Here is a 12,351-nt window from a genome sequence, read left to right on the forward strand (position 1 = left end):
CCTTTATAGATAATTATCAGATTATAGAAGCATTGTGTTTCGAAAGTTATATTCCAGATAATATAATAAGTAGCCTCAGTATTCTACTGAACAGCTGTTTTTATGATAGCTAACAGTAGAGGTTATGCAGATAATTGTATTTGATTGTGTTTTCTTTAAGCACCAGTATATAAAGTTAGATGGGTTAAAGAAATAGAGAATAACATATTTCTGTGGAACTTTAAAGGTTCTCCAGTGGCATCAGGCTTTGGTTTTTAACTGTGATGACGCCTAAACATCTAAACATGCTGTCTCCGTAGGCAGCCACTAGATCTGAAACAGATATGCATTATGTTGTAGGCTATAGTGGAATTAAGGCAGCTTCAACATGGACTCAACGGCAAAAATATTGGAGGAAAACATAGAGAAGATTTTAAAGGGTGAGGGACTTGAGTTGAGAGAGTTTGATTTATCCCCGGAAGTGCAGCCTGTCACACTGAGGAAAAACGTCTGTTACATTGTCAGCGCAGTGATCTTCAACTCAAAGGTAAAGATTCAGCCAATGAGCCAATGTACAATTTCACTGGGAGCATGAAAATTATTATTATTATTATTATTATTTTGTACTGGCACAAAAAAAGAGGTAGTTTGGTAGCTGACAAGGCATTAAACTGTAGACGACATAGTCAAGGTTGCTTTCTCTTACACTTTACGTAAGCCAGTATTGTGTCCATTTAGGAAAAAAAACAGAAACACTCTTGGTCATCCTGGACATGATCCGGATATAGTAAGATCTGTCATTTTTGGCTAGCCAAATTACATTTAAAACATATATGATGTATATACATACTACAAAAACAAACAAAAAACACTTAAGATGCACTATCCCATTCCAGAGTTATTTTATGCTGCAAATATTCAGTTTTTAAGATATCCATACCATATACAAGCCATGAGAAAGTTTGATATGCTTAATAGTTCAATTCATGATTTTTACTTGATTTTTTTATTTCAGGTTTTTCCATTTTCAAAAAATTAAAGTATAATATGAATTCTAATTTTATTATATAATAATATATTATAATAATAATATTCTATTGATTTATGTATCTGGATGGGAGACCTCCTGGGAAAACCAGGTTGCTGCTGGAAGAGGTGTTAGAGAGGGGGGTGCTCACCCAATATAAGAACTGAACTGGACAATGACATCACTGTTTTCTCCAGATAACTAATGATTTATACAACGGAAATGAATCAGCGCTGATTAAATTGGACTATGAATTTCTTCTAGAGCTGCTGGATAGCCAAAACAATCTTTGTTGCATTAATTGCCTGTTATGATAGAAAACCAAATAATGTTAACAAAAAGATTATTTTATTAGACTGAACAAATGAAAGCATTGTTTTTTCACATTTTATTGTGATTTAAAGGAATAGGTCACTTAAAAAAATGAAAATTCTGTCATCATTTACTCACCCTCAAGTGGTTTCAAACCTGTATGAATTTCTTTCTTCTGCTGAACACAAAGGAAGTTATTTTGAAGAATGTTGGTAACCAAACAGTTGATGGGCACCATTGACTAACAGCTAAATAGTACCATAGTACCAAATATAGTACAATAGTACCAAATAAAACCATAGTAGGAAAAAAAAAATGCCATGGAAGTCATTGGGGTCAATCAACTGTTTGGTTGCAAACATTCTTCAAAATATCTTCTTTTGTGTTCAGCAGAAGAAAGAAATTCATACATGTTTAAAACAACTTGAGGGTGAGTAAATTATGACAGAATTTTCATTTTTAAGTGAACTTTTCAACTATCAAAAATATTTAGCTGTTAGTTGAGCCACTGGCACACATTAGCCCACAACTTACATTTTGGGAAATATATTTTATTAATATGTCATGGCTATTCTTTAACCTAAAATGTAGATGTTTTATATAATGGCAATTCACTAGCATGTACAGTATGACACATATTTTTAGAAGTAGACGAGTTTGCTTTTACGTTGTAAAAAAAAAAAAACTGCTTTGACATACCAAAACAGTTTTGTAGTATAAAAATTCTCTAAATATTTCAGTAACATTCCAACAGTGTCATTGTTACACGTTACATGTAGTTACTATAGTAATAACTATAAATTATGCATAATTACATACCCTAAACCAAACACTAGTCTCTAACCTAACCTTATATTAAGTACATCTACATAGCAAGTATCACTCAGTACTTAAATGTATAACTACACTCTTAAGTGGACACTAATTCCACTACCCATGATTAATGTCAACTTCTTCAGACATAAAAGTTTTGCATGTGTGTTTGCTTGTGTTATACAGGGGGAGGTGTTACTTGTTCAGGAGGCAAAGAGAGATTGTTATGGCAGATGGTACCTCCCTGCAGGTCGTATGGAAGAGCGTGAAAGCATTGTAGAGGCACTGCAGAGGGAGGTCAAAGAGGAGGCAGGAATAGACTGCCAGCCAATCACATTGCTGCTGGTTCAAGAACAAGGGCCACAGTGGATTCGCTTCACCTTCCTCGCTGAGGAAACAGGTTAGATTGAATTACTGAATTTTAGGGCTGCACGTTATCGAAATGAAGTTGATATCACAATATGGCACAATATGTGCCATAAAAAGAAAAGTCCCTTAATCACAATACAGTAATTTACACTCAGGTACACTACTGAATGTAAATTTAAAAATGAGTCAATACATCATCAATCCTTCTTCCAAAACTTGTTTTTGTTTTACCCTCATTTACTATGGTAAGCCTATTATAAGATTATTATTAATAATATTATATTATTATTTTAGACATGTCAAGGTGGTTTTCGCGAGAAATTGTGTACATACGTCACTCGCCCGTGTGTCTCGTCGTCATATCCCTAAATAGAGAAAAGTTGCTACTTTGACACGTGTATGGTGTGCGAGTGGCATAGGTTAGCTAGAAAAGTTTACATGGAGCACGTTAAATCTCGACCTCTGGGAATCACCTGTTTCGAAAAATCATTGAACAGGGGAGAGTCTATTGGCAAAAAGAGAATGCGTCAGAGCTCGTAATGAAACAAGAATCAACATTCAAATAACTGTGCTGACCCAGAGAGAGCAGTTATCATGTATAGATATGAAGCAGCTTCACAAACAGTATTTTCAACCACATTTTTATTTCTGTTACAAATATTCGGCAGCTATCACCCTGTAGCCCAAGACTGGTTGCCCACTGAAGCTAAGCAGAGTTGAGCCTGGTTAGTACCTGGATGGGAGATCTCCTGGGAAAACCAGGTTGCTGCTAGCCTGGTAATACCAAACTCTGCTACTTCGCTTTGCTTCGTAGACAGAGTCTGGAAGGGCATAATTGAAAAGCGTTTTCTTTCTCGCGGGGGGGGCGCTTGTCTGAAGTTTAAAATCATTGGTTACCCGTAAGCCAATCACATAACGTTTGGTTATGACGTGTGTTATGAGCCGGCTCAGCCGCATCGAACTTCCACTGTAAACACATGTATGATGCGAAAACAAAACCATCGAGCGAAATACCGGAGTGAACATGGCTGCGAACGACTTTTGCAGATTATGTGAAGTAAATCTACGCATCCACGGTACAATCAGCGTCTACGTCACGGCTCTCAGCCCGCCCTCTGTTCGTTGATTGGCCAGCTGTTTTGAGGCCGGAGGAAAACTGGGAGATAGGTCGCTATCTCAGACTGAGTACAGAAGCGAACTGAAATTGAGCGGAAGTACGAAGTCTGACGTAGTCTAGGTTGCTGCTGGAGGAGGTGTTAGTGAGGCCAGTATGGGGTGCTCACCCTGTGGTCTGTGTGGGTGTTAACGCCCCAGTATAACGATGGGGACATTACAGTATACTATAACAAGCACCATCCTTCGGATGAGACGTTAAACCGAGGTCCTGACTCTCTGTGGTCATTAAAAATCCCAGGATGTTCTTTGAAAAAAGAGTAGGGGTGTAACCCCGTCATCCTGGCCAAAGTTTGCCCATTGGCCTCCTAATCATTCCTGTATACTGATTGGTTTCATCACTCTGGCTGCATTCGAAACCACATACTCACTGAGTAGGTATTTCAATAAGTACTTATTTAATGAGCGCTAAAAGTGTAGGTACTATATAGCCTGAAAGCATGAAGTATGAATGCGACGTTATCATGTGACCTATGGCGTTATAAGCGCAACAATTTAAAACATATGAGCGACAGGTTTAATTCATCTGTCTGTAAATATCTTGATATTGATGAAACATACTCATTTTGTGGTCTTGTTGAAGAAACAGCTGCCAATTTATTTTGTGATTGTAGTATAGTATCTTGGGTTGATTTTAATTATTTTATTTTAAACCCTTTTAATGTGACCCACAGTTTTATCCTTAAAGATAATATTTTTTTTTTCTTTTCGGAAACCCAAAATCGTTATCTCTTGAATATGTTGTTAATTTATTTATTTTATAAAGTAATAATAATCTTTATTATTTTATTTTAGCAAGTGACTTAAATCTCCTTTATGTTTTCCACTCTCTTGTTTCATCCCTCAGGCTTAACAATAAAAAAAAATATTTTTTTATGCATTATGATGAATTATTCAAAGATATATCTCATACTATGATGTACACAAAACCATGATATTTATGTTTTTCTGTTTTTATTTTTTGTCATTATGATTGTTCACTGTTAAAGGTACAACAATGGTGTCTTTCTCTGATCTTTATTTAAAAGCAGTTAATTGTAAGTTCTGCAATAATAAAAAAAGATATGAACGACAATGGAATATGAACGACAATGGAATGATGGAATAAGAATGATGTTTGCAATGTTTGTAATGTCTGCACAAAGGAGACGTTGGGCAGATGCTCCAAGATCTCGCCTTTGGAGAAGACGATTGATTTTTATACTTGAAAAATGTAAGTATCACTACTTAAAAATTAAGATTACCCCATGAACTGCATTGCTAGCCCAACACTTACACACAATAATAATGATAAATGCTGACCAATAGTTAATTATATTTACTAAAAATCTAAATTATAGTCACTAAAAATGATGTTTTAGTAAAACGAGCAAAAAGTAATTTGTTTTGTCATATAACAGCTATGTATGAATACACACAAGACAAATGCAAGGTGAATACATCTCAATTTTCAGTCAAACAATGAATTAATGCATAAATTAATGAAATAATTCTATTTTATTTACTGGCAACAACAGGAAACATGAATATATGAGTAAAAGAATAAATAAAAGTAACCTTCACAATAAATAAATAAATACATATACAAGTTAACAACTCTTGAAACATAGCTTTATTCAAACTTATTGTTCTAACAATCATGTATTTACAGGTGGTGAACCACACATCCTACTGCCATCTCAACACAGCTGTTCTCATTCTGCGGCTTTATTCTGATGAATCAGCTGACCACCGTGCCCACCTTCGCCTGTCTCTGCCGTCCATCATGTCCGGCATTGCTGCACGAAACATAGTAGAGCGAGCCTTTGGCATGCTGAAAACACACTGGTGCTCTATTTTCTTCACGGCCAGAGGTGAGCCATGCCTTTGTGCCTGAGGTTGTTGCGTGCTGCGCATCATTGTTGAGCCAGAGGATGAGGAAGACCATGATGATGACCCCCCTGAACCCCACAACCTTGAAAAAGAGTGGGAGAACATGTGCGGGACAATCTGGCTGCCACTGTGTCTGCTCCAAACATTTGTGTTCCTGCTCTCTATGAGCATGAGCATGAATACCTGTAGAACATTTAAACAGGTTCAAATAAATGCGTGAATAAATGTAAATGTGATTTTTGTAAATCCTTTTTTATAAGTGTCTCGGACACAAACGTTCAATAAAGCTGTTTGTTTCACAAAGCTGTTTGTTTCACAAAACTCCGTGTTTCTCAGCGACAGCCCAGAAACCTGACTGATCTAGAGAAGATCTGTGTGGAGGAGTGGGCCAAAATCCCTCCTGCAGTGTGAGCAAACCTGGTGAAAAACTACAGGAAACGTTTGACCTCTGTAATTGCAAACAAAGGCTACGATGACAATTTCAGACCCCTCCATGATTTCTAAGTGGGAGAACTTGCAAAATAGCAGTGTGTTCAAATACTTATTTTCCTCACTGTATGTTCCTCAATTATCAAGTGTACTTATGGACAAATAAAATGGATAACTCAAATGTAGTTACTTTATGTTGATTAAACTTGAGTCTAGCGTCTTTACACCTTCAACAATTCAACAGTTTACTCTACAGTAGTTCAACAAATGCAATTTTAACACAATGAACCATGTTTACTCGCATTTGAAAACACCCTCGTCACTGTTCTCATCCATGTTCGATTATGATGTATCTTCTCCCGGAGCCTCCTGGGAAGGCTGGGATAGAAAAGTATCCATCGATGAGTGCTTCGGAATCTGGGCGGATACAGTAGGTTATCCGGGGATTTCTCGCCTACTGTTTTATGAATACTGAGGATTCGGACATAGTATTCGTTCGCATACTGCTTTTTGCCTACTATATAATGTAGACTGGGTGAACCCAGCCTGATCTGCTGGCGATTTCATTTTGAGCTTGGTCTGGTGATAGCCAGACTAGTAAGTATGTGGTTTCGACCGCAACCTCGGTCTCCTCTCCACCAATAAGCTGGTGTGTGGTGGGCATTCTGGGCACTATGGGCACTATGGCTGCTGTCACATCATCCAGATGGGTGCTGTGCATTGGTGGTGGTTGAGGAGATTCCCCCTTCCATATATGTGAAGCACTTTGAGTACACAGAAAGCGCTATACAAATGTAACAAATTAAATATTCATATCATCACAGAAGTACTGGGGTAAACGTTTATAGTTCGGATATAAACGCTTATGTCTACGAGTTGGTTCTTATAAGTTATAATAAGTTGGTTCTTATTGGTTTTTGGCTCTTGTATATGAACAACCAAATAGAGCTATTCAAGTAAACTGCTTAAAATTTGTGTATATTTTCATATCGCAATATGTAGAGATGAAAAATAAAATCAGTTTTGACAAAATCATATTACTTTTCAACAGGAAAAATCTCTTTTTTTCTCATTGTGCCATCAGGAGGCTCTCTGAAGACAACGGCAGAGGCGGATGCTGAATCCCTGCAAGCTCAGTGGTGGGATCGTGAGTCTCCACTTCCTCTTCGTGCACGTGACATACTGCCCCTGATTGATGCTGGAATAAAATATCGCCAAAATCCCTGGTTTCCTGCATTACAACCTGTTGACTTCCCTTGTCACATTATTTGCCAAAGACTTTTCATCACATTCGTCTCCAGCAGTGGTAGCACTGACACCAGTGATGAGGACCGCCTGTGGCTTCTGCTGAGCAATAATAATGATCCCAGTCAGGATTCTCATCCCAGTCTTCCTATTGAAGTATCAGTTAACATCTCGTGGTCTGCGCACAGACTGATTAAGAAGTGCATACCTTCGTCTTTCGCGTTCATAAACATTATTATATGTGGCATTCTGGGAGTGCAGCACAATGGGAGAACACCAGGGAAAACGGACGGCATCTGCTTCAACACACTTGTGTTAATGGAAAATTCAGAGGGAGGGCCTGAAATCAGCAGCCCACCACCATTGGAGAGTGACAGTTACAGATGGCATGAAGTGACCAATCAGAGCCTAAGGGCAAAGATAAAACAGAGGATTAAAGATGGGTCTGTTCTGCCTATTCAAAGTTAATACTGATGCTCTGCCACTCTAGTAGAGGATCAGGACACTATACGCAGGCCAGAACTGAACCTGCATTTTCCACATGGAAACCAAAGCTCAACGTGCCTGTTGCATGTATGCTAACTGCTAGGTCATGGCTCAAATGCATTAATAACCTTGCACGTTTTAAATATTAATCTTGTGTAAATAAAATGATTTTTTTTTTGTTCAGTAAATAAACTGTCATTAAAATATGTTCATTTTAAGAAATACAGAAACTAAATTATTTTAAAAAGTAAAGATTCTGAAAGTATTGAATGAGAATTGATTGAATGAGAATGGAATTATTAAATTATTAAAAAGTTTTTGTTTCTTCACTACAGTTCACGACACGTTCATTACAGCTACCGTGACGGATATTCTTTTAAAGTATATTATTTCCATAAGTAGCCTACTCTCTTTAAAAGTACGCCAACGTGTACTTCATTTTCACAAGGGACTTTGGACATTAAGGACATTATAACATATTACACCTAGCACTCTTGTAGCATTTTACCACAGTCATCTATATCAATAATTTTATAAAAATGAATGCTGTTAGAAAAAAGTTGTGATACATGAGTTTATGTATGATCATTTAAATCTATATATATATATTTAATATGAGAAATACAATGTAAGATATTATGAAATGATGCATTTCACATTAAGTTACTAAATAATATGTATAGTAAACATTTATTAAGTTTGTCTATTTTACCTGCCTGTTTATTTTATATTTGCCTAATACATAATTTGCTAGTAGCTATAATAAGGGGCATGTACACAAAAGTGAAAGTGCGTCCAGCCATGCCACAGTTTTAAGGACCAGTGTTATTTACAGTTACCTCTGAGAAAAGAGTTCTAAACATTGACTAAACAATGAGGAAATAATATTACAGGGTTCGAATGTTTATACTTTCATACCTTTTAATTTAAAAAAAATAATAATTTATGTAGCCTATATCATTTAATAGTTTACCAAAGCATCTGGGTGTGTAACTTGTTTCAGGATTGTCCAATACGCTAATAGCTTTCGTTCTCGTTCTGTCATCGTGTGGTGAAAAATCCGGGAACAGGAATCGTGTAAATTTGAAAGGGAACGTCAACTTATCTTCATATACAGCGACGTGCGCGAGAACGTCAGGCTTTTAACAGATATTTTAAGGCTATTATGTGACGCCGGCTTGCAGGCAAGTCTATAAAGCATACAATTATTTAAAATGAAACGCGTTTATTTATATTCTGAATATAATAGTTTGCTTATCACCGTGTAGGCTACACGCAGTCCTCCTTAACGCACTTCATGTTTTATTTAGCTTAATATGAATTAAGAGCTGGATGAAACACGAGACGTGTTAAAACTAAACATAATTTCTCGGTTTCGACTTTTATTCAAACATTGTTTTTTTTAAAGATGTGTGTGAGGAGCGTCTGAACAGGTTTGACAAGTTGCTTGACAGTTTGTTGGTACAGAAAACGCTCACCACATTTCATAAATATAGGCTATTAAAGACCAATAGGCTACACATTATTAATACTTATTATTTCTACATTTGTTCAGAGCGTCTGTTTTAGGATCGTTTCATCATGTCCACGGAGGAGCTGGTGGAGAGGGTTTTGAGGGGAGAGGGACTGGAAGTGACCGAGCTTCATTTAGACCCTGAACAAAAGAAACCAGTCACACGAACAAACACATGCTTTGCTGTCTGTGCGGTCATCTTCAATTCCAAGGTAATGTCACAGTTGTTATATAGTGCAAACATTATTCGAAAACGTCTTATGAAATCATCCTTCCAAATAATAACTAGATAACTACCCTAAAGGCTCGACAATTAGATGATAAATGTATAATAGGCTAACTAAATACAATTCTAACCAATTGCTGTAGTAAAGTTACTTGGCATTTCTAATAGTCTATATTTTCTAATCTAGCAGATCCTTCTGTGTGGCTGCAAATTGCTAAATTTATCAAACTCCTAAATTCTTAATCCTTTGTTATTCGCAATTATATCACATGCATTATAGTGATTGATAAACCAGTGAGTTCCAAAAGGTTTCATTTCAGAATCATATCTTTTAAGTTTATATTTGTGGCTTGGAGATTGTAAGAGTTGTCAAGCAGTTAGACTGTTTTCTCAACTAGTCTACAATTTATTTTCTCCATCTTTTTTATTTTATAAAAAATAAAATGTTATAAATGAGAGCGTGCAAAAAATCCTTATCTTAAAAAAACCTTGTCTTAACTTCACCCAAATACACTTTGATAAACCTAATAATGACTTATACTTTAGAGCTGTCAGGACAGATTTAGCAGGAAATTGCATTTCTTTACCCATGTGTGTCACAAATTATCTGTAGGCCTACACAGAGAAAAGTAGCTCTGTGTGTGTAGCATGTAAACAAATGACTGACCATGAATCACTCAAAATGGAAAAATTACAGCTTTATTTATTTGCAGTGCCTCGAACCACATGCATCCACGTAGAAAACAATGTTCTTCAGCAAGATGATATAAGAAATTGTGCTGATTGTGTACATGTCTCTTTTTTTCGCAGAATGAGGTGTTGATGATTCAGGAGACAAAGGCAGTGTGTCGTGGCTCATGGTACCTCCCTGCAGGTCGTATGGAAGATGGTGAAACTATTGTAGAAGCCCTAAAGAGAGAAGTCAAAGAGGAGGCAGGAATAGACTGTCAGCCAATCACACTGCTGCAGATTCAAGAAAGGGGACCAAACTGGGTCCGCTTCACTTTTCTTGCTGAGAAAACAGGTTAGATATAGATATGGTGAATGTTTCATGGTTTGCTTGTTTATATAATTGTCACGGTTGCTTAGTGGTTCTTTCATTGCCTGCTTTATCCTCCAGGAGGCTCTCTGAAGAGGCCAGAACAAGAAAACGCTGAATCACTGCAAGCTCAGTGGTACGATCGCAATTGTCTACCTTCAGATATCCGTAAACATGACATTCTCACACTCATTGACGCTGGGATCAAATATTGTCAAAGTCCCTGGTTCACCGTGTTACAGCCTGTTGACTTACCCTGTGATGTCGTCTGTCAAAGGTTTCTTCTCGCATTCACCTCCAGCAAAGGTAACAGTGACGAGGACCGCTTATGGCTGTTGCTGAGCAAAAACTTCCAGCTTCCTGTTGTGGTCTCATTCGATGCACAAACTCTCGCATTCACCCCCAAAAAACTGGTTGAGAAGTGCATGCCCTCCATTAATGAGCAGCTGAGTGTGAATACATGTGGAATTTTGGGAGTGCAGCACAATGGGAGAGTTCCTGGTAAAACTGATGGGGTATGTTTAAACACTCTTGTGCTATTGGAGTATAAAGAGGAAGAGGAGGAAATCGATCTTAGCAGTCCACCGAAATCAGAGAATGATTGTTTCAGATGGCATGAAGTGACCAATCAGAAGCTGAGGACTGAGATACTACGGAGGATTCAAGAAGGGTCTGTCCTGCCTGTTCAAAGCCTATGAATGAATACACTAGATAGCTTCTCTCAGCTTAGGCTTCGTGTTGTCCATCATTTAGGCGTTAGGTGTGGTTTCTATTTGTAGTGTTTATAAACTTTGTTAATGTTGTGAAAGGAAAAAGTGTTTATTGTAACAACTAATTAAATCACTGTAATATTTGCAAATTGCAAATTTTAATTGCTCTTTTTTGCAATAATTTACATACTAAATTGTGATTGGTTGTTTATTTCGTTCCAATTTTTTTGCAGTAGTATAATGGAATGCGGCACAGAAGCCGTGTTATGTATTAATTTTATGCAAAGCTAAATGAAAACAAGACACGCGTCAAGTGCCATACAACAGTGTTTTTGACGTTGACATCAGTGTTTTGTTTTCTGCAGAGCTGTTTTATAGCTAATTCAACTTTGTTTCATACAAATTTTGCAACATTTACACTGTTATTGAACCGAACTGAAGTGAATGACACTATTGTCTTATGTTTGTCTACATTTTTTTTTTTTAACTGACTCACAAGTTCAGCTTCAGCGCATGCAGCTCAAACAGCAATGCACAACTAAAAACTGAATTGTCTGGAAGTAGTCTAGAAACACTAAAAATTACTCCAATCAAATTCCATTCTTTTCCTAACTGCACAGGAACCCTGAAAGAGGAAAAAGTCAAAGGAATATAATTGAAAAAAAAAAAGCATTACGATCAGGCAAGAGATAAGACCCGCGGAAATACTAGAAATGTTTTCTAGGGCTGGAGAGACGTTGGAGAGCAAGAAGGCCTGAAAATGGACACGGAGGCTGCTTTGTTTCGCTCGATACTAGAGCAACATTGTTTTTTGCTGTTTCAAAGAACTAAGATATGCTGTTGTTGTTGTAGAATCATAGCTGATTCATCCATACTTGCGTGAGATGACTGATGCGCCAGCTGTTAGTGGGTGCCTGTGTAGCTGTAGCATAAAGTGTTCATTATTTTTGGGGCGGAGCAATGAAGGGAGGGGTGTGTTTGTTTGGGTGTCGATTTCAAATAACAACAGTGTTTCTCAGAAATCGCTAACTACCTTTAACTCTGTTAAAAGAAAAATATGTCACATTATGAACTAAATAACAGGTTATATACTGTATATTTATGGTTTTGTGATAATAAACACATTGATACTAGTATATGAGAACATTCGCTTTGACT

General features: G+C 37.0%; 1 protein-coding gene across 1 annotated transcript; it reads left to right on the forward strand.

Annotated features, from left to right (window-relative positions):
* Positions 1–233: 233 nt before the first annotated feature.
* nudt18 (nudix (nucleoside diphosphate linked moiety X)-type motif 18) lies at positions 234–12,329 on the forward strand. Its single transcript, XM_084138739.1, has 7 exons — positions 234–526; positions 2,318–2,531; positions 7,059–7,682; positions 9,114–9,166; positions 9,275–9,430; positions 10,255–10,468; positions 10,565–12,329. The coding sequence occupies exons 1-7, from the start codon at positions 368–370 to the stop codon at positions 11,179–11,181; spliced, it is 2,037 nt and encodes a 678-aa protein (XP_083994865.1). The 5' UTR covers positions 234–367; the 3' UTR covers positions 11,182–12,329.
* The last annotated feature ends 22 nt before the right edge of the window (positions 12,330–12,351 follow it).

This window comes from Abramis brama (assembly GCF_963993115.1).
Source record: "Abramis brama genome assembly, chromosome: 16".
Taxonomy (NCBI): domain Eukaryota; kingdom Metazoa; phylum Chordata; class Actinopteri; order Cypriniformes; family Leuciscidae; genus Abramis; species Abramis brama.

What these genes read in the sequence shown, in the direction of transcription:
- nudt18 (XM_084138739.1), top strand. Translation starts at nt 368, where the DNA reads ATGGACTCAACGGCAAAAATATTGGAGGAAAACATAGAGAAGATTTTA. An exon ending in CAGTGATCTTCAACTCAAAG is followed by an intron (nt 527 to 2,317) that starts GTAAAGATTCAG and finishes TGTGTTATACAG; the next exon opens with GGGGAGGTGTTACTTGTTCA. An exon ending in TTTTCTTGCTGAGAAAACAG is followed by an intron (nt 10,469 to 10,564) that starts GTTAGATATAGA and finishes TTTATCCTCCAG; the next exon opens with GAGGCTCTCTGAAGAGGCCA.